This window comes from Zonotrichia albicollis, chromosome 5 (assembly GCF_047830755.1).
Source record: "Zonotrichia albicollis isolate bZonAlb1 chromosome 5, bZonAlb1.hap1, whole genome shotgun sequence".
NCBI classification, from domain to species: Eukaryota; Metazoa; Chordata; class Aves; order Passeriformes; family Passerellidae; genus Zonotrichia; species Zonotrichia albicollis.
Window position 1 is genome coordinate 40,481,880 of NC_133823.1, and position 20,304 is coordinate 40,502,183.

At 37.1% G+C, this 20,304-nt stretch overlaps 2 protein-coding genes across 2 annotated transcripts in view; one reads left to right on the plus strand and one right to left on the minus strand.

Annotated features, from left to right (window-relative positions):
* The window catches only part of CNOT7 (CCR4-NOT transcription complex subunit 7), a 29,034-nt gene extending 20,405 nt beyond the window's left edge, over window positions 1–8,629 (plus strand). Inside the window, exon 7 of the mRNA XM_005483884.4 lies at window positions 423–8,629. Within this exon, the coding sequence (XP_005483941.1) occupies window positions 423–551 (129 nt within the window). The 3' untranslated portion in view covers window positions 552–8,629. The remainder of the gene's footprint in view (window positions 1–422) is intronic.
* Window positions 6,449–20,304, minus strand: part of ZDHHC2 (zDHHC palmitoyltransferase 2) — a 35,212-nt gene continuing 21,356 nt past the window's right edge. Inside the window, exons 7-13 of the mRNA XM_005483885.4 lie at window positions 17,853–17,973; window positions 16,952–17,084; window positions 14,935–15,061; window positions 14,679–14,771; window positions 13,555–13,664; window positions 12,995–13,072; window positions 6,449–10,247 (exon numbers count right to left, since the gene is read on the minus strand). Coding sequence (XP_005483942.3) covers window positions 13,032–13,072; window positions 13,555–13,664; window positions 14,679–14,771; window positions 14,935–15,061; window positions 16,952–17,084; window positions 17,853–17,973 — 625 coding nt within the window. The 3' untranslated portion in view covers window positions 6,449–10,247; window positions 12,995–13,031. The remainder of the gene's footprint in view (window positions 10,248–12,994; window positions 13,073–13,554; window positions 13,665–14,678; window positions 14,772–14,934; window positions 15,062–16,951; window positions 17,085–17,852; window positions 17,974–20,304) is intronic.

Genomic DNA, 20,304 nt, shown 5'->3' on the forward strand with positions numbered 1-20,304 from the left:
CAGAGAGTACGATGAAAACTCCACACTGAGGGGAGGTAAGGGAATGGGCACTGATGATGGATGCTAAGCATATGCTTGTTGTAAGAAGCACCACAGAAATCAGATGGAGAAATGTCTTTGTTGCTCTTGGAGATATGTGAGTGATGACTAATAATACAAAATTGTGAAAACATTGCATTTGGCCATTTAATTGGGAGAGGTGCACAGGAAGATTGATTGTATTTCTTGACAGATTTAAATAATTGTGTTATATAGCACATTGTGATAATGTGTTGAGATTAAGTGTCTTATTATACTAACTATATCATCTTTTGCACCTTGGGATTTGATATTTAAAAAGAAAGTAATTTTAAAGCCTTTCTACAGTTGTGTTGAAACAGAACCTTTTCTTTTGCAGTAATTCATGTCTCTTCACTTTTTAGATGTTCTTTGAAGATCACATTGATGATGCCAAATATTGTGGCCACTTATATGGTCTTGGTTCGGGGTCATCTTATGTACAGAATGGCACAGGAAATGCTTATGAAGAAGAAGCCAACAAACAGTCATGACATGAAATGAAAGGCCGTCTTTTTGACCTCCACATGCTTGTATATAGGTTTTATCTCTGGTTGAACCCCTTGGACAATTAAGGCTTTTTCCCCCCTTTCTCAGCACACTTTCTTTTCTGCCTTTCTATGTACTAAACTTGACTGTTCCTATCACAGATTTTGATCTTAATATTGATACGTAAAATTTTCTGGGTTACATTTTGGCCTCTTAACAAGCCCATTTGTAAAGAAGCATGTATAGGATCAGTGTGGCAGAGAGAAGGGGAAAGTTGAATCATAATGAATATTCTGGTAAACTTGCCTACATCGTTCTTCCAGTTTTTTGTCTTTCCCCTCCCTTCTCTAAATTAATTGGCTCTGATTATAACTAACTTCCCCCTTCATGTCTGTTCTTTCCAGTATGCAGGCGTTTTAGCTATTCAAGATTGTGGACCATCAGATTTGCACTTTAGAGAGCGACTCTGACTCAGATCCTCTGTTTTATTTGAAGTTTGTTTTGGTTTTTTCTTTTGCCCTCAGCTAGAAAACAATCATCTGCCAAGTTCAGCAGCTTCAAGCTGTATTTTCTTGGTATCTCAACCCACACAACGGGACTTATTTGCTGCATAATCTCTGTTTGTTCAAGCAAAACAAACTACTGAAATCATAGTAATTGCTCTTACTTTAGTAGTGTTTGGTCATCTTCCAACACATACTGCACATGTCAACTGCTGGTTGGCCTGCTGCTTTAAAACTGCTCTGTGATGGGGGAAAGAGGCTTGAAAAAACAGCTTTACACCCTTCAGGAGAAGAACAGCTATGACTTTAGCCTTTTTGCCATTAAGCTGAGAGTTGAAGGATAATGGAAAAGTAGGAGTCTTGTAATGGCACATTTCCCTTGATTAACCTCGTGGCTTTTATCCTAGTAATGTACACCTCAGATATTTTTTATGAAGTCATATTTATTATGTACTTGATTTCATGATTTTTGTAAGTCAGTTTAGTTGAAGACGAACCCCAAAGATCTGAAAAATACTATTTAATTGAATTATTGAATTAGAAGGACAATTAAATCATGCCTTTTTGTAGTTGTTACAAAGACAGATGTTAAAGATATTTGTTGTAAGACAACAAAATATAAATAACTTCCAGCTAATAAAGTTACCTGAGGAGTGTAATGCTAGTTTATTTTTGAGTATATCTTACAATATATTTTAGATATATTGTTTCCAAGGACCCTAAAGTATGTTCTTAACTCTGCATAGCATGTGTACAGAGCAGTTGTGCAGGAAGGATTTTTGGTATTGAATAGCTAACTAGTAGCCTGGAATGACGGAATGCGTGACATTGTGTGTCTGCGTGTGCGCGCGTACGTGTGCCTGACACGGAAATCAATGGCAGAAAAATCTCCACATGTTCGCCAATTACTCTGTTTTATCTTGTACTGAAAAGCAAAAAATCAAACTCCTTTTTCTCATTGAATTATGATGATGTAACTGGGCGGTCCTTTTTAAACAAGTAATTTGCATAACAGAGGGTATTTGTTTTTAAAGCTTTTGTAAATAAAGGCCTAAGAAATGTTTTCTTACATAACAACAGACTGGTGGTTTTGTTGCAAAATTTTTCCTGCAATGTGATTATTTGATCAGTTCAGCTGTGTTTTGTTAGGCATGATAGTTCTTTTCTACATGCTGACATAGAGGAATCTAGCTCACTGCTCCCTGACTGATTTCACATTCAGAGCAGAATTGTGTTCATGGGTTTCCAGTAATTTAATTCCTACTGTCCTGAGTTGGAAGAGGGGTGATTGCAGGTTACTTCTGAGGCATCCTAATCCCGTTAGTGCTTTTATACCATTATGCATTAGATGATGGTGACTTGTTTTAACATCAGTTGTCTTTGGCTTTAAGATTGTGATAGTGAAAGCAGGATGAATTCTTACTGTGGCCTCCAGGGTTTGCATAGACGTGGCATGAAGAGCCCCTGAAGTTTGATGCATTTGCTTTAAAGTAGTAGCTTTGCCTAAAGCATATGGATACAGCTATCTAGTTAACTTTAGCAGAATGACTCTTCGAAGGACTTTAATGGGTTTTTGTTTTGAAGTTGGTTTTTAATCGAGGATCAAAGGAAGTTTTTAGAGCCTTCTGAATGTGTGCCTGCAGTGAAAGTTCTAGTGCCGATGGGGATTTGCTTTTGAAGTGACTGCTGAGCATCCCATATGCTGTGCTGTGCTTCTCTTTGCTTCCTGTCGCAGAATCAGGGAATGGTTTGGGTTGAAAGGAGCCTTAAAAATTATCTAGTTCTAACCCCCCTGCCATGGAGAGGGACACCTTCCACTGGACCAGTATGTGACTTCAGTGAATTCTACTCCTGACTTTTTTTTCAGTAACAAAAGCATTTCTCAAAAGCCACTGGTCAGCATGAAACAGATTATGGTTTATTCTGTGAGAGAATACTTGCTCTGATCACTGTGTCTGTTGAGAGTTGATTGCAGCCAGGGAGACATCTGTGCATCGTTCATTTCCTTGGCAAAATTAGATTTAGTTTCCATTAAGGAGTGATTTAAATTGTGAATTGTAGAGATTATAAAAAAAGTAATTTCTTATATGTAGGACCATTACATGTAAACTTCAGAGCATGAAATCTATTTCCGAAGTGGCCAGCTTTAATTGCTTTTGCAAAAATTAATGTGCAGGCACAGTTCCAGCTGTCTAGACATGCGCCTTTTTGTTCAGAGACAAGAATTCTCTTTCTAGGCCTCTGCCTTTCCCAATCCATTTAAAATACACTGTTGTTGAGTAGGTTTGTCAGAAGAAATGCAGTATCAAAACCTGTTATATTTGATCTTTCTATTTTTAATCCACTTGTATTTTTGGCTTCTGGAGTCAGATGAGTGTTCCAGGAACCTTATGTTCTCTGCCACTATTTTTTTTAAATATATATAATTTTTATTTTAAGCATTTAGTTCCTTTGCTCATTGAAACTAAGCAAGAACCATCCTTGAAGTGGAGGAAAATAGGTCTGGAACACAGTATTTAAGGCCTTTTCCCACATGAATTTGCTGATGACCTATAAACTCTTGACATCCAAGAAATTTCTTTACCTTATCTGACTGGTTACTCCATGCTCAAGAATGCTTCATTCCCTAACTCTGAAAATCCAGGAAAAGTAGCAGGAAGCCTGCATTCATGAACAAGGTGCTTCTGATTCAGCTCAAAACACAGAAAGGTGGAAGCAGGACATGTGACATAGTCTGGAATAAGGAAGATTTATCCTTGGTGGAGGAAGATCAGATTAGGAATGTAAAAAGAAACTGGACATAAAGAAGTTCTGTTTTAAACTCCCAATTGGTTTTTCAACCTTGAATTAACTAATAACTCACTTAAGCCAACATGCACTGAAAGAAAACACTCCTATACTGAAGCAGTTTTTAGGCCTTCGCTGGAAGTTTAATAATCACATGTCAATGGATTTAGGGTGGTGTGGGTTCATTGCAGTTTAGTAACCTGTAAAATAATTAAGTGCAATTTTAAATAAAACAGACTTCTCAAAATTTGAATTTTACACCACGACGTCAGCGATGGCAAAGAAAGCCAAAAGCTTCCAGTAGAATTGTGGGTATTTGTCTAACTACTTTTAATTGTTGAGTTTGAACAAAATCTCACAAAGAATAAATCCCAATTTTTACATAGAGTAAAATCAGTTATCTCTGTGTACTTTTCTGTTTATACCATGAAGTTATTTTCCTGGTATATCTTATTTAGTGCACCAGGTTTACTGCACCTTGATTGGTTCATGGGAGATTTTATTTCCCTCATCCATGAGGCTGCTTATTTGATGTCTATTTTCCTCTTGCACTACCTCACACAGGTAGTGAAATGAGGATGATTCCCCTGCATTATTCTTTTGGTCTTGGGCTGGGAATAAATCTGCACATTCATGCCAGCTGTGAAGATCTGATTTCTGCAGGGGCTGGTGTTGTCCTGCTGCTGCCAGCAGAGATGAGGTACTAGTTCCTACCTCTGCTGGACAATTGTCTTGCCCAAGAGTGCTCTGTCTCATGTTCCTAAGACACTTGCCTCAGTTAACTGTGTTGGATAATGTGAGGGAGAGCTGGAGAAAAGGGAAGGGAAGCCTTTTCCCTCCTTTGTGTACCAGGTAGAAGTTGGCAGCAGATGAACTTTCTAAGCTGCGTTACCGAAAATGTGCTTCATTTTTTTGTTGGACAGCAAAGCAGAGCTGGGGTGGCGTTGGCAATACCTTTACTTCTCATCATATAACTGAGCTTGGCAAGCTCCCTGTTTCCTTCATTCTTGTCCCTCTGCATGCTCTGGGGAGTAGCTGCAGTCTCTATGATGAAGCTCCTGATTTTTACTATTGTATCTGTTTGAAATACCGGCCAGTTAAATCTCTTGATGTGATGGAGAAAATAACTGGAAGTAAGTTCCTGTTGTTCAGGCTGTAACAGTGTCTGTGTTGTCTATTTTTGCCTTTATATCAGGAGCTCTTTCTTACGTGAACTAAGAATTATTCTATTTTCAGATTAAAAAAAAGGAAAGTGACTTCATAAAGTGATGACTGTCAGGAAGTGCTGGGTCTGTTCCAGTTATGCCAATCAGTTAAACTGTGAGCATGCAGAGGGGGAGAGAGGGGAGATGGCTCATGGCACTTCTTCCAACTCCTGCACTCAAACTATTGGGACCATCTGCTTGAGATTAAAGTGATCTAGGATGAAGGATGTGATCAATGCCTCGAATACAGGATTTCAGAATGACTGAGTTACTGTATTTCAGTGATGAGTGACAACTTAGAGATATGAAGGAATTACCTATCAAGAGTCAACTTAGGTTCTTTATTATTCTTCCTACCAAAGTAGTGATTGTACATTTCACATTTAGCACTTTCCATCTGGACTTCTAGGGAAGGGAAGGAGAAGAGAGAAAGATGATACAAAATTTAAAGAAGGAACAATTGAAAAACTGCCGAGGGAAAGTGGCAAGGCTTTCCTGAGGTTATGTCAGATGTCACTTGCTCCAAGTTTCATCCCAGAAGGCTGGTGCTTTTCCCATCCTACTACAAGGTCACTCATAAGCAGGTGGTAGATGCAAGTGAAGTAGCAACAGAGGCATCCCACCACCCCCACTGCATAGCAGTACATTCTTTTTAATCTTGTTTTGGTTGAGAATGTTTGTATATGGTTCAATACCACTATTTTTGGAAGGGTTTTAACATGCAGTATATGGTCCAAGCTCATCCTGTTTTTGTCTGAAGTGGTAGAGGTGAAAGCTGCTTTTATCTTTACGTAACTGTTCAACAGCTTTAGAGGTCCCTGAGCCAACAGTCTCACTCTTCTCTGCATAGGAGGTGGATCCAGCACTTTCCTAAGGAGGACTGTTAGGAAAGAGGGGAAAGTCAGGCAGCTTTGGAGAGTCTGGCCTGGCAGGGAATGGAGAACCCTCAGAAAGCAAAGCTGCACTGTGGTGGCACTGTGGGTGACAATCCTGTTTAGAAGCTATCTGTCTTGTACCTTTCCACTTCTATAAAGGGTAGGGGATTTAAGACACCCCCACCTCCCCTCCCCCCTTTTTTTAGGGAACAACATTCCACTTTTTTGACTATCAACATTACTCAAAAAGGAGGGCAGCTCTGTCTGCTCTGCCAGCATAAAGTGTTTCACCCATGAAAGATGATAAAAGAACTGGATCCTTCTCAACCCCTTCCAGTGTCAGTGTTGTGAAGCTTGGAGAAGGGAAATACACCTACAGAAGTCCAAGACTCCTGGTGAAGGGGTGAGGGGGGACATTTCCAGCAGCTGTGTTGTCAGTGAAGCCCCAGTAGGTAGAGATGATGTTCTGCTGCCCAGGTACAGCATCAGTAAAACTGGGAGTAGTGTGTCAATGACTGCTACGTCCGTGGCATGCTGAACATGAAGCGTTTATTTATGTGAGCAACACATTAACACGTGGCAAAGTTATACACTAAATTTATGTAGAAATATATTTCCCCCCACCCCTCCACACACCAGTCAACTGAACCAGGGGAAGAACTCTCAGTTAATTAAAAAATCAATTGAAGAAAATAAGATAGGAAATGTTTTAGTAGTTTTCTTTTGTGTATTCTTCAAATGGCAAGGAATCATCAAATAAAATAATAAATACAGAGAATATTAACATACGTTTCCTTACATATTCAGATATTTCTTTTAAGGGAAATTAGGTTTCAGTCCAAATAACGATGAAAAACAGCTACAGCATTCCACACATTGAAACAAACTTGTTTCCTTCCTGGAGTGTCCCTCACAAGAGATACTCAAGAACCACCTGTATTTCATACTGTACAATGTGCTCTAGGATGATCCTGCTTGAGCAGGAACCAGATAACCCCAGTGGTGGTCCCTTCCAACCTTTGCCCCTCTGTGATTTTGTGTTTCATTCATTAACTGCCCAGCCATAGTCTAAGAAAGAACTTTCAGTCTGTAACCTAAACTGGACACTGTTTTTTCTCTCAAGTTAAAGTATTAAAGTGCATAACAGCAGCTGTATCTTAACAGCTCACATAGATTGTGTTCCATTTTCTTAACAAAAATAGTTCTCTGTGAAGACTTTGAGTACTCCATCACCAGTACATCTACTGGTATAGAGTATGTGTGGACTACTTCTGGTGCAGTTGTTTTGGATTTGTTCTAGCCTACAAATAAAAGACATTTTTATACACGTAGGGAACTATGGTTCATATGACTGTTTACATATATACAAAATAAATTTAACTTTGCTGTCATTTGGGACTCAGGCCCATCTGAGGAGTCTGCAGAACTCATCTAGTTTCCACTAAAGCTTGAAACGCACCAGACAAATACCTCTAGACAAATATCAGGGATATTATTTTCTTTTTAGCAAAAAAGTAGATTAGTAACTGTACAGTAGGTAAAAAGCACTCCTTAAAAAAAATACAGACATTACACAAAAGGCTGTAGTAAAGTGCCTAGCAAGAATATAAAGGACAGGAGAATCAGTGTATGCAGACAAACATTGCATCCTTGCTACCCTGACTTCTTCACAAATTCTCCTGCATGCATTGTAACACTGACAATGGTCAGTATGTCAAAAAGAGAATTTTCACTTTGTTATAGAAAGTATTAGAGAGTTTAAAGCCAAGAGTACAGTCATATCATCAGAAATTGTACTTTGGAGCACGATTGACTCGATTTTGTCCATACTCTACACAGTGAGAACTGCCAGGAACCCTCAAAGCCTGCTGACAGTGCTCTTCATGGAGACACAGCCCATGCCCATGCAGAGAGCAGATGTAGCTACAGCCCCCTGGCTCCGACCTGCTCAATGTTCACATCTGAGCTACCATCCTTTCCCTTTCTCCTCCCTTCACCAGGTCTGTTTCCCATGGCTCCATCAGTTTTCTGTGAGGGGGACAGCCTCTGGCTGCAACAAAACTGCAGATTATTTAGGGCTATTGTGCTTTCCAAGTGTGAGACATGGAGAAGCCAGGCATTTCTTGATCCCTTATCCCTGTCCTTTCTCTGTGTGGATACCCAGCCTTACTGAGAGATCTCAGAGCCCTGGACACAGAGAAACCGACATTAGAGAGATCCATTTCCATGATGTGTTTTGCTTGGGGAGGAAATCTTTTGTCTTTACATAAAAATATGGTGCAAGACACACTGAAGCTGAATTTCAACTTTCTACTCGGGATTTTTAAATGCATGCTCCATGACAAACCACCCTGTGACTAACTGCATAAAAAACAAGACTCTACAGCTAGAGAACCTGAAGTGTTAAAAAATATATTTTCCCTCTCCCCCTTATCCCTTGACAAGTTTGCCTTTAAACAAACACGAATATGAGGTAAGCTGACAGAACAACATTGAATAAAGAGCTGCAAAAAATCTTTTGGTAACTAGATCTCTGCAGGCATAATGTAAACTGTATGCTACCTTCATGCTAGTTTAAAAAAGGTGTTCTACATCAAGGGATCCACACTGGCACTTCTGGCAATAAACAGATGTTTTCAGGCTGGTAAAATTTTTAGATTCAAAAGAAAAAAAGTAAAATAAATACATTTTCCCTCACTAAAGAAAAAAAAAAGCCACATTTTGCTACACCAGCTATCACCTAAGTTGCAAACCCAAGAAAGACAAATTTTGAAGTTACCTGCTGGTAGGAGAGTTAATGATAGTATCTTTTGCTTTCAGAATTATATCACTTAGTCCTGCTGCCAGTTTCCTAAACAAATGACTGGCATCTTTACACTGTGAACCAACCCACTAAGTAATTCAGGTTTGATAATAGAAGTATTTTCCTGTTTCGACTGAACTCAGCATAGTCTGAGGTTTTCACCTTTCTTTTTTTGACTTGTCTTTTTATCTAGCCCCCTGGAAAGCATAACTAAGTTCCTCCTAAAGTTGTTTTCAGAATAGAAATTTGCACTTAAATGTAAACACTGATACCATAAATGTAGTGTATACAAAAGGCACAAGACAAATAGATTCGTGTTGCTGAAACTTCCTTGACTTTGAAAACCAAAAATGCCTCTTTTATTCTAGTCAGTAAACTCTGATCCTAAGAAAGCTGCTAGGTCCTAACTTAATTAAATGGGATTTCCTATGTGCAGCAGCTTGGCTTTTTGGTATTGCAATCAAAAGTCTGTTGTCCCGTAAATGCAAATATCATAAGTAATAACAGTAAGTCACCTTGACTGCACATGGTATTCATCAAGTTATGCAGTAAGAAAGGCAGTGTCTTGAAGAAAAAGTGAAAAAAGAAATCTGAGACAAATATTGATTAATAGGAAATTAGGAGCTTGAAAGACCCTGGCCCTCAGTAACTAACACAGGTTGGTAAAAAGCCTTTTCGATCAAAGTTCAGGGCCAACATTTGCTTCAAAACGGGTAAGAGCTCCAAATGGGACAATAAAATCCCATTTCATAGGACTATTCTGTGAAGCTGCCATCAAAATCCCCAGCTGGCCGGTTTCATTTCCATATTACCCCCCTGAACACAGGCTTTTCATTGCATCATTGGGCAGGGGCCGCTGTACCAATTAACCAAAGAATTTTTTTCCCTCTCAACTTTTCCAACTATCTGTAGTGCAGACCTTTGGGAAAACAGAGCTTTTACAATAATGTTTTCCAAAAAATGTTCCAATAACAGTCAGACACTTACTTGGGTCTTCTTCAAAAGTTGCTTATCAAGGGCTCAAAAGAAAATACAGTCCACCAAGCCACTAAACTATTCCTAATCAACACTGGCTCTTCTCCCAGTTCATAAAGGCAGTGGTGCAAAAATTTGATTTTAAAGTCAACCACTTAGAACAATTTGAATTAAAAGGTGAATTTTCAAAACCAAGCCAAGAACATGAACTGATAGTAAGGAGGTCACATTCACATTTTTTTGTGCTGAATACCAAAGTAAAACCAGCCATTGAATTTTTACCATTGTAAACGCAGGCTCTTCTTTTGTACCACTTTCTAGTACTCCATCATCCTTCACCATTCAAACCCAGTAATTTTAAGTTGAAACATCCTTTATATGGTTCAGAAGTAACATGTTTAGTTTTGTGTTTTAAGCAGTGACATGGAGACAGCTAATAATCTGTCAGTTTGTTTTCTGAGCACATCCATAGAGGAGCAGACAGGAGCAGCTGGTCAACAGGGCTGATACTTGGAAGAATGCATCTTCCTTCCAACAACAGCTTGTTCTTAAACTGGAACAGAATATTAATCACAAAACACATTGTTAGAATCAAAGAATACTTAAAAATGATGTTATTGTAACAAGTTTCATCAACTTGAAGGGAAAAGTGACTAATGGCAGAATAAAAATCCCACCCTGAAGAGGAACCCAATAAGACTGCTCACAGGTATGTTATTAATCTACTTCAGGATGACAGTGATAAGTACTGACTACACAGCAAGCAGGCCACCAGTTTATAAAATGACACGAGCTATTTTTACTTCCAGATACCAACATAATTAAAAAATAATTCTCTCTTACATTAGTGTAAACTACATTTGGCACTTCTGGTAATCAGTCCTCTGCTGAAATATGAGGGATTATAGGATACAGGATATTGAACAGATCTTCAGTGGGACAGAAATTCTAATTCTAACACATTGGCAGGGGCTGTGGGCTGTATTTTTCATATGTAATATGAAATTACTTGGTTTTTGTGGTGACTTCAGCAGCTCTATTAAAAGTACTCTATTCAATCCCTAGGAACAAATATGATTCCTATATTGACAATAATGTAATGAAGTTAAATGTGAAGTAGCTAAAAGAAGTTTTTATATACAAGCTCTTATTGCAGCAACTGTATGTGGCATACATGTAGACAGCAATCGATCTTTTTTGATAATTCTCCAGAAAGTTTTAACTGCCACATAGAAATATCTCAGAGTATAGGTACAACCAATCTGGTGCTTGTGCACATGCCAAAGAATTACCAGTTCCTGCTACTCTTCTGAAAGTGCAGGAATCCAAGTGAGGCAAAACCAACTTCCAGGAGCCCCTTTATGTGACTTTAGACTTATTCTTTGGAACATAACCTCCTCTGAAAGTAATCTCTCTTTAAAAAGCCATGTTCCAAAATGGACGCCTCCAAAAAGAAAAAAAACAACACCAAACATAACCCCCAAACCCCACAGAGTGAAGTAATCTGACTGCAAACACAACTCTTTCTCAGACGGGACTAAAAGAAGAAAATAATTTAAAAAGAGCACAAGATGTTTATCAAGCTAAACTGACGGGAAAATCCACCCACTTTTAACATATTTAGAACAGTCACAGACTATGTTTGATATTCAGAGTAATCTGAATGACAAAATTCCAATAAAATATACACACTCTTCAAAGAATAATTAAAGTTTAAAAGCTATTACTTAAGTAAATAAAGTCTTGGGACTTCAGAAAGTAAAACTCCAACTTGATAAATCTAGTTGCAATTAATGGTATTTCTGTAACAATCCAAGAATCTGTTTCTTTCAAGTCTGTCTCCAATATTTTACTCTTGATTAGTGATGACATGTAAGACATTAAATCAACTGAAAGTAACTAATTTAGTTTTTTCCAGAAGCTGTTGTTTTGTTGAAAGAATGGATGGATTAAACAGTGCAGAAATGCAATGTTTTACATTTTGAACAAAGGGTTAGAAATGAGGGGTTTATATTCTATTAAAATATCCAGAGAGCAGTGAAAATTGCAGGCACTGTCTGAGTTTTCTTCACTCATCTCTTTAACTCTGTTCATCTGACACCCACATTTTCAACACCTCTAACACCTCACATCATCATCAAGTTTGCAGATGTACCTATATCTGGAACTGTGTCTTCATCACTGAACACAAAACCAGAATGTAAGGGCCAAGAGGTTTTGAAATTTCTTCATGAACCAAACTGAACTTTTGGGAACTTTTTGGTACAAGCTATGGGTCCATCTGTTGCTATCTGCACACTTACTAGTTTTATAATCTGCCTTGACAGTGCAATACCATTCCTAATGGGTCTAGTGACAATCACTGCAGTTCCCTGATGACTTTCCATGCCTTTCATTTCTTCCATGAGCAACCTCACTGCCCTGACAGCATGTCCAAGAGTCATACCACACATAAATGAAGGACATTCACTTGAGAAGCTTTTTCAGGATGACTGAAAAGGTGCTTCCAACAGCAGGGAAGAAATGACCTTGCTGGAACAACCCCTCCACATCAATTATTTGGTAGGCAAAAATTCTTAGGGTTTGAGTCAAACTTTTTATACAGTTTAAATACAAAATAATTTAATTCCATAAGTTTTGGTGGAGTTAGCTATATTCAAGTACTAGAGTGAATGTGATGATTGTGTTCATTCTCCACAACCCAGGGTAAATGTCAGCTTCTGTTATGTACCTAATAGAATTTACTAGCTGCTTCTCAAGTCTGTGTTGCAAGATATTAATGCAAGAAAATATCATCTGTGTTTTTACTATTAAATAGGATGCAGCTCAGTCAGTACCTGACTCAGAGCAAGACACTAATAGCTTATATATTAGACTAAATCCTTTTTGCTTCATCATTTGATAGACTTTTACCTGTTTTAGCAGACAAAGCTATGGTCCTTGCATGCTGTCTTAAGAACCAGCCTAATTTTCAAACTTAGTGTTACGAATATTGGCTGAACAGCTTGAATACTCACAATTTTCTGTATCTTTCTAAATAAAGGGAATAATAATAATAATATTATGTTGGACTTTTACCTAAAAAGCAATGAGTATTAAGATCAAACTAATTTGCAAACATTACACATCAAGAAATAACAGTTTAAAGTTTTAGTTTAAAACTATGAATTCATGTGCTACTATATGTGGTAAAAAATTAATTGAAGAAAACAGGAAGTATTTTAGTAATTTTCTTTTGTGCATTCTTCAAATGGTAAGGAATCATCAAATAAATAATAAATGCAGAGAATATTAACATACCTTTCCTTACGTATTCAGATGCTTCTTTTAAGGGAAATTAGGTTTCATTTTCCATGGTTAATGCAGGATTGCTCATACCTTAAAAGACAAAAAATAGTATTCCCACAGGAAAAGGTCTCATTTCAAGATTTCATTATTTCAGCAAATTTATTTCATTTCATTATTTCAGCAAATAATACAACCATGTCTTAACAATCATTTTAATGTCATTACTCTTCTACCAGGTCAAGTCCTGTCCCATATCTATTATATAGCTTTTCACTAGCTGCAAATAGGTGTCACCTCTTTTATAAGAAAGTTGTTGTCAAAGGTGCTATCAGGCCTATCTTAAAAAATAATTAGCACCTACTGGTATCAGTATTCTAATGTCCCTTGGTCAGGTTTAAGTGGGAAAGGCACAGCAGCTTGACACATGGAACTTCCAACTAGCATATATTTTAAAAAAGCTTCATAAATTTCAGTTCATGAATACAAACCATGTGACTGTGGCCATTATTACAATATATCCTCCAAAAGAGTTTACACAACACAAATCATTGCAGCACAAGTCAACTCCTTACCAACTTTGCCCTTGTCAGCCTTTGCAGCAGTTTCTGGCCAAGATGGTGCATCTGTAAGTAGGTGGCTCTGGGAATCACGCAAGGGCTTTGCAGGAAACAGATGGTTCTCACTGTAGCACCAATAAAAAGAACATTAGTGAACTGCAGTAATTTTTCATCTTTTTACCACACATTACAAACAGTTTGTCATACACAGTATTTTCCTTACCTCACCTTGCTTCTTGTCTGATGAATCACTACTTTTTTATCATTATATGCATTACACTGTGGTTGTCACAAGTGCAAGCACAATCTAAAAAGCACAGGGATTTTTAATTTGACAGATATTTTATATTAATACATGTACTTCAGCCCCAAATGCAATCTTACCTATATTCTTCTTCACTACAACAAACCTGACATGATAAATAGTGGAGAGAACATCTCCAAAATCTCATTCCTAATGTAAGCTACAGAATGCTGGGGTAAGATAAAACATCAAGCCGAAATATCATAGAATTCTTTTATGAATAAAAGATTGTCAGTATGATTCCATTATAATTTCCTAGCCTCATATTCACTATACTTATCAAACATTTCAAAAAGGATGCAATATGACTTTATTCAAAGGAGAATATGCATACTTTTCAAGAAGTATGACTTTTAAAGAAGTCATGTCCATTAAAGATGAGAATTAATAAAACATGTTCTATTATCAGCAGAAACAACACTTAATATTCAGGTTCCTGTGCTCTGGCCCAAGTGCCATTAGGGATGATTCCCTTATATGGAGCGGCTTTCATTAGACAAGAAAAAGCAGGCATCCCCCAAAAGCCATGCAAGGCAATGGATTTGTATCACAGGCAGTGTGAATAACCATCTCATATGTATGCATAAAGAATACTGCTGATACTGATTGTTAGGCAGGTGTGAAAAATTCAGGTCCTGGGATGTCACTGAGCAGAGACAAAGCGTATCAGGGGAAAATTTACCCTGCCTCATTTCCATAAATTTAAATATAAATCTGAGGACTACCTGATTTACAGCTTAACTGTTAAAATATGACTTGGATTTATTAAAAGGATACTCTTCATTTGCTTACCACTTTTAAGTATATTATGAAATGGGTAACAAAAGCAGATTACCTTTTGGATGTTGAATTAAGTCCACCAGGTGTGGAAGCTTGCTCAGGATCCTGATTAACAAGGCAAGTTGGAAAGGAGCAACCATCCCCTAAACTGAAAAATTCAAATTGATGTCATACATACAAAAAACTCTCAACTTTGAAGAAGTTTATTTATTTATTACTATATATTATTTCCAAAAGCTAACCATTCCCCAAATGCTTTGGATCCTGATCATTTAACAGTTTAAATAAATTAAGCATTAGGAGCAGCATACCTTGAAAACACAGGCACCAACCAGTATTTCTTCTCATCACCAAACACCTGCCTTAGGTTTTTGCTGAAGCCCAGGCTAAAGCCATTCTTATCTGTTCTGTGACGAAATATGGGAGCTCTGAAGACCTCTTAAAAGAAAAAGATTAATTAGACCTCTTTGCAGGTTACTCCCCACCAGTACTTAGGCAATTGAACTGCCATTCATCAAAGAGGAAAGGCTGTACTGCCCAAATGACGGAGAAAGGGAGTGAGGGCACTCTGGAAGCCAAAGTCAGTGAGTGCTACACAGGCACTGTGTGTGTGGAGCAAGTCCAGTGGCTGAGAAGGGTGAAAGTCTCTTTCACCCTCCTCCCTCATCAAGGCAAGAAAGAGTAGGAACTCCCTTTTAAAGCAGGCATGATAAGTTTATATGAATATTTCAGTCTGTGACTATACCACAGACAGCGTTCAAGAAAGAAAAAGCCTAAACAAAGGGATTCTTACAGAAAAAGTAATGAAAAAGGAGAAAAAGTTAGCCTACTTTAGTAGTAAGACTAGCTTTACACACACACTGGGGTATGAAAATACTGTGTGTTTTTACCACTGCATAAAGAAACGTCTTTGCTCATAGACCCAGATTATTCCCCCTGGCCATCCAACCTAAATTTCTGGAGAAGAGAGCTAAATATAGCTTCAAGTGTTGCAAAGTGCCTGAAGCAGAAAATTCATTCACTTTTCACCAAGTGACTGATAGCCATTTAATTCCCTTAATTGGCTATACATAGTAGGCAAGCTCTGTCCTGATGTCCTGACAGTACAGCTCCCACAAACCATGTCAGAACCATGCTGAGAATGTCCTTCTGCAGTCAAACCCTAGCCAAGAACTGCTGGGAATGACCTTCCATGTGCATTAATTAACAATGGGTTTTGAAGAAGGGGGAAGGGAAAATGGGGGCATCCTTTTAGATGCCCATATTAGGCTAGGAAAAGAACTCCCAAGATGATTTAAGCACAGTCACACTTAAAGCTATCATGGCTTCATTACCAAATTACTGCCTTTTTAAGGCTTCACATATTGAGCAATTTCCCAAACTAAAATGGGAAGAAACACCCAGATCTTTTTGAGCAACTTAAGTATGCAGGAAACGTTATATTACCAGTATGGGATTCCATTTGTTTTGAAAACACAAAATGTTGAATTAGAAGTGTAATGTGTAATGGTTACCTCTGAACAAATTCTTTGCACTAAAATTAAAAGTCCAGTTTATAAACAGAACACTAATTTATTTCCATTCAAATAAACATCTTTAATAAAACTTTACTTATACCTAGGTAGAAATTAATATCAGCAAAAAATTGTTGAAAGTCAATGATTTGTTAGAATACTGAAAAAGCTCAAAAATCCTACAGGAAATCTTGAAGTAAACAAGCTTTCTTCCATTGATATAGATATCTATTTTCAAAGTTTTCCATTAATCACCAAAATCATCATTAATCATCATTAACAAATCTGAAACCAGGAAAATCCAGGTCAGTCAGTTCACTGGCCTACTTTAAATCAGCTTACGTCAGCAGGAAAGCATTTAGAGATTTAGAGGTTTTAAGGACTATATTGCAAATTGGCATTATTACAGTCCAGCATGCAGTAGAGAACAGGCACTGAAGTCTTCTGGATTTTATTTATTAAGTTTTACATGTGTATTCACGCATTACGTGTGCAAACACGCAGTGGTCCATCTAACATTTATTAGGAATTTATCTTGATTTTATTGAATTTTTTTTACTTTATTCCATTTCTGTTAACAAACTGTGAGTGGAAAGCAGTGAGAGGAATAATATTAAGTTTACTAATAAACTTGGCCCTTTGGGGCAAGAGAAAGAGTCAAAATGTCCATGGAACAGAAGAACTTTGGAGTCTTCTAACCAAGAGGCAACGAACCAGCGTAGAATTTCCCACTTCCTCCATTACACCCATGCATATAAAATACATTTACTATTTATTTTTTGCTGTCAAACACAGAAGCATTAAATCTACTTACCTAATGTAGATTTATTCTTGCTGACAAGCCAACAGTGATACCCAAACAGAGAAGACAAACTGACAGAAAACATAGCTGCAGCAAAGAATAAAAACATGATGTGGAACTTGGCTTGAGTATCAGGAAGGCCATTCTGAAAATTAAAAAAAAAAACCATTAGAATTGGGGAAATAGCTATTTCATTTGATTATTAATAATCCCCTATTCAGCCAAATCAAATTCAGCACACAGACAAATTCACCACACAAGAAGAATATCAATACATGGATTATATACCTTCTGTGTACAGACAGCCATGCAATTAAGTTGGTGACAGAATCTAAGTTAAAGAAAGTATTTATCATTTCTTGGGAAATGATAAATACCTAGAGCAATAATCTGAAATTTAGATCTGAACTTTGAATTGTCTTTTAGAGAAGAATGATTTGAAAAAAATGAAGGCTATAATTGCATATATAGGCTGTACTTTGGTACCTGACATTAGGGGATACTAGCTAACAATGCAATGCCTTGGAATCACAGAATGCCTTGCTTGGAAGGGACCTTAACAATCATTTAGTTCCCAATGCCCCACCTTGGACAGGGACACCTTCAGCTGGACCAGGTTCCTCAAAGCTCCATCCAACCTGGTCTGGAACACTTCCAGAAATGGGGAACCAATAACTCCTCTGGGCAACCTGTTCCAGTGCCTCACCACCCTCACAGTAAAGAATTTCTTTGTAATTCCTAATCAATATCTGCCCTCTTTCAGCTTAAAGCCATTTCTCCTTGTCCTATCACTCCATGTCCTTGTAAAAATGTCTCTCCTTAGCTTTTCCGTAGGTCCCCTTAGAATCTTAGATTTATTTGCACAGCAGTAACTCCACACACTTAAAGACAGCATGTAAATCAGAGTACTTACTGTCCAAAACTTGATAAAGTACTGCAAATCTGTTGCAGCAATGAAGAGGCAATACAGTAGTGAGTAAGCCAAGAAGAGAAGAAAAAATTTGTAATTGGAGAATCCTACACAGTTGTTCACCCTGATAAAAACAAACAAATAAACATGTAAGAATGAAATGTTGTGAAAGTTTTCCTTGCTTTCATTCAGTTTAAATGAAACTTATTTACTCTAAAAACATTTATACCAGTATGTAAACCAATTTTTACTTCCTATCTCTCCTGCCTCAAGCTACTGGAATGGATTTAGCTTCAATTTGCAAATTAGTGTAGTAACCCAAATCAAAACACCACCACCACAAACAAGCCCAAACAACTTTACCAGGTGACATTGCTTTCAACAGCTTATTGAAATTATATTTTCACTTATGGTATGAAACTTTTTCTCAGCACATCTGATGTAAATGGGATGTAAAGCAGTTAACTTTTTTTTTTTGGTTTGTAGGTAAGAATCCATGTTATACCATTAGGCATACTGTATGTCAACAGGGACAGTAACAAGCCAGGAACTGAAACTTGACTGAATTTTGTGAGAATAAAAGCAGTCTCATTTAATCCAGATCTTCCTTCTTTAATCATACTAAATGCTTAAAACTTCTCATACCATAAAACTTCTTAGTAAGATTCTCAAATGTAAGAGCATTCATAGGAGATTCCTAAAAATACTTATATTTACATTAAATGAGAGAAATGCTACTCTGGAATAGAAAGCATTCCATACCAGTGGCAACATGATAGGGAATAAGACATTAGAAGCATATCTAAATGTTAAAATAAATCTCATTTTATCATTTTCACTTATGGGCTTTAAATCACCTACCTCCCATTTGCAAAGATTTTTATACATGATAATGAGCAACTAGTATACAATATGATGATGAGGGTGCTTTTAGTACCATAGTAGCTTCCCATTAGAGACAACATACTAAGTATTAGGAATTTTAGAGCTCTATTAAACATAAATTGGTATTACTCCCATCAAATGAAAAAAATATTGGAGTGCTCCTCATAGGCAGTTTATTGGTAAATTGCTTCCTCTTTTATTTGGTTGCATTGAGAAGTTAATCAAAATTATCTTTGCACTAACCTTGGCATAACTCTTCATATGAGTTTAAAAAAACCTAACTGATACTGTCAATTCAATTGGCTGTCAAAAATATCATCCAATTAAGCAAAGACTATATCCATAAAGATACTCGTGTATTGACAAATAATTCTTTAAAAAAAAAACCAGAGATGTGGTGAGGCTCAACTTTAGCTTCCAGAAGTGCAGGACAAGTTACCACAATTGTTCTCTTCTTTAGGGAGATGGTGATGCTAATGGCAGAAGACATGCTAATCAGATAAGGGTAAAATCTTAAAATAGGAAAGAAATTTTCACTGTACCTTACTGTTACCCATTCTCAGGATGGGTAGCGAGTTGGGTCAGTTTGTTCTATGTTTTGTTTAGACAAAACATAACATCTTGGTTAAATATTAACTTTTGATTTTTCATTTAAAGATGCAGCAATAGCTAAGCATTCATATTAACTACAGTTAAGCACTCGCAATAGATTGTTCTAATTAAAGAAAAAGTAGATATATTTGTAAGCTCCTCATTATTCTTATTGAAAACTAAACATAAAATTCTCCACAGTGAAGTGAACTTTTTCATTATATATGTCAAAGTAAGCAATTCCATGAAAAACTGCAAGCAATTCAGGTTCAAGTTTTCTATGAAAATCCTACTTTCCTTTCAGGATACTTATTTTTGAACTGTTATTACTTAAGACACTGTTTGATGTGAGAAAAGAAATATCAAGTGAAATGTTATTCCCCAAAGATGAAATTTCTTGTATCAAAGATAGATTTCTTTGTAACTGTTGTTTTGCACAATGGTGTGTGGCAAATGTGTCAAAATAAACTTGCATAAATTATTATGCTCCCTTTAAATTTGTCAAGGCCCCAGACTGCAGAGGTCGTACTGGAAAAGAATCTTCTTCATCAGAACACTGAAGAGAAGGCAAACACCAAGGTTTCATAATTGTACTGTTTGAGCATGTAGTATCAGATCTCAAACCTCAAAAACAGTGGTTAGATTTGAAGTCTAACAGTTGTGAGAAAGAGTGAAACTGATAAATATACCAACAACCAGCTGGTATAATAATGGTGTGCTACTGCAGTGAAACATTCATACAGTCAGAACAGTCCAGAATAACAATTTGGATTACATCAAGCATTTTAAATGCTCCATTTTCAAGTACAAAAAAGAATATATATCATTCCTGTGTGAGGGGCTAGTTTACTGAAAATCCTAGGCAAAGAAATGATTTACAAGGCACTGAAAGTGATGCAACTCAGCTAACAAAAAACATCACAGAATCCAGGAGGTGTTAACTATTTGGATCACTCAAAAGATGAAGAGATGTTTCGAA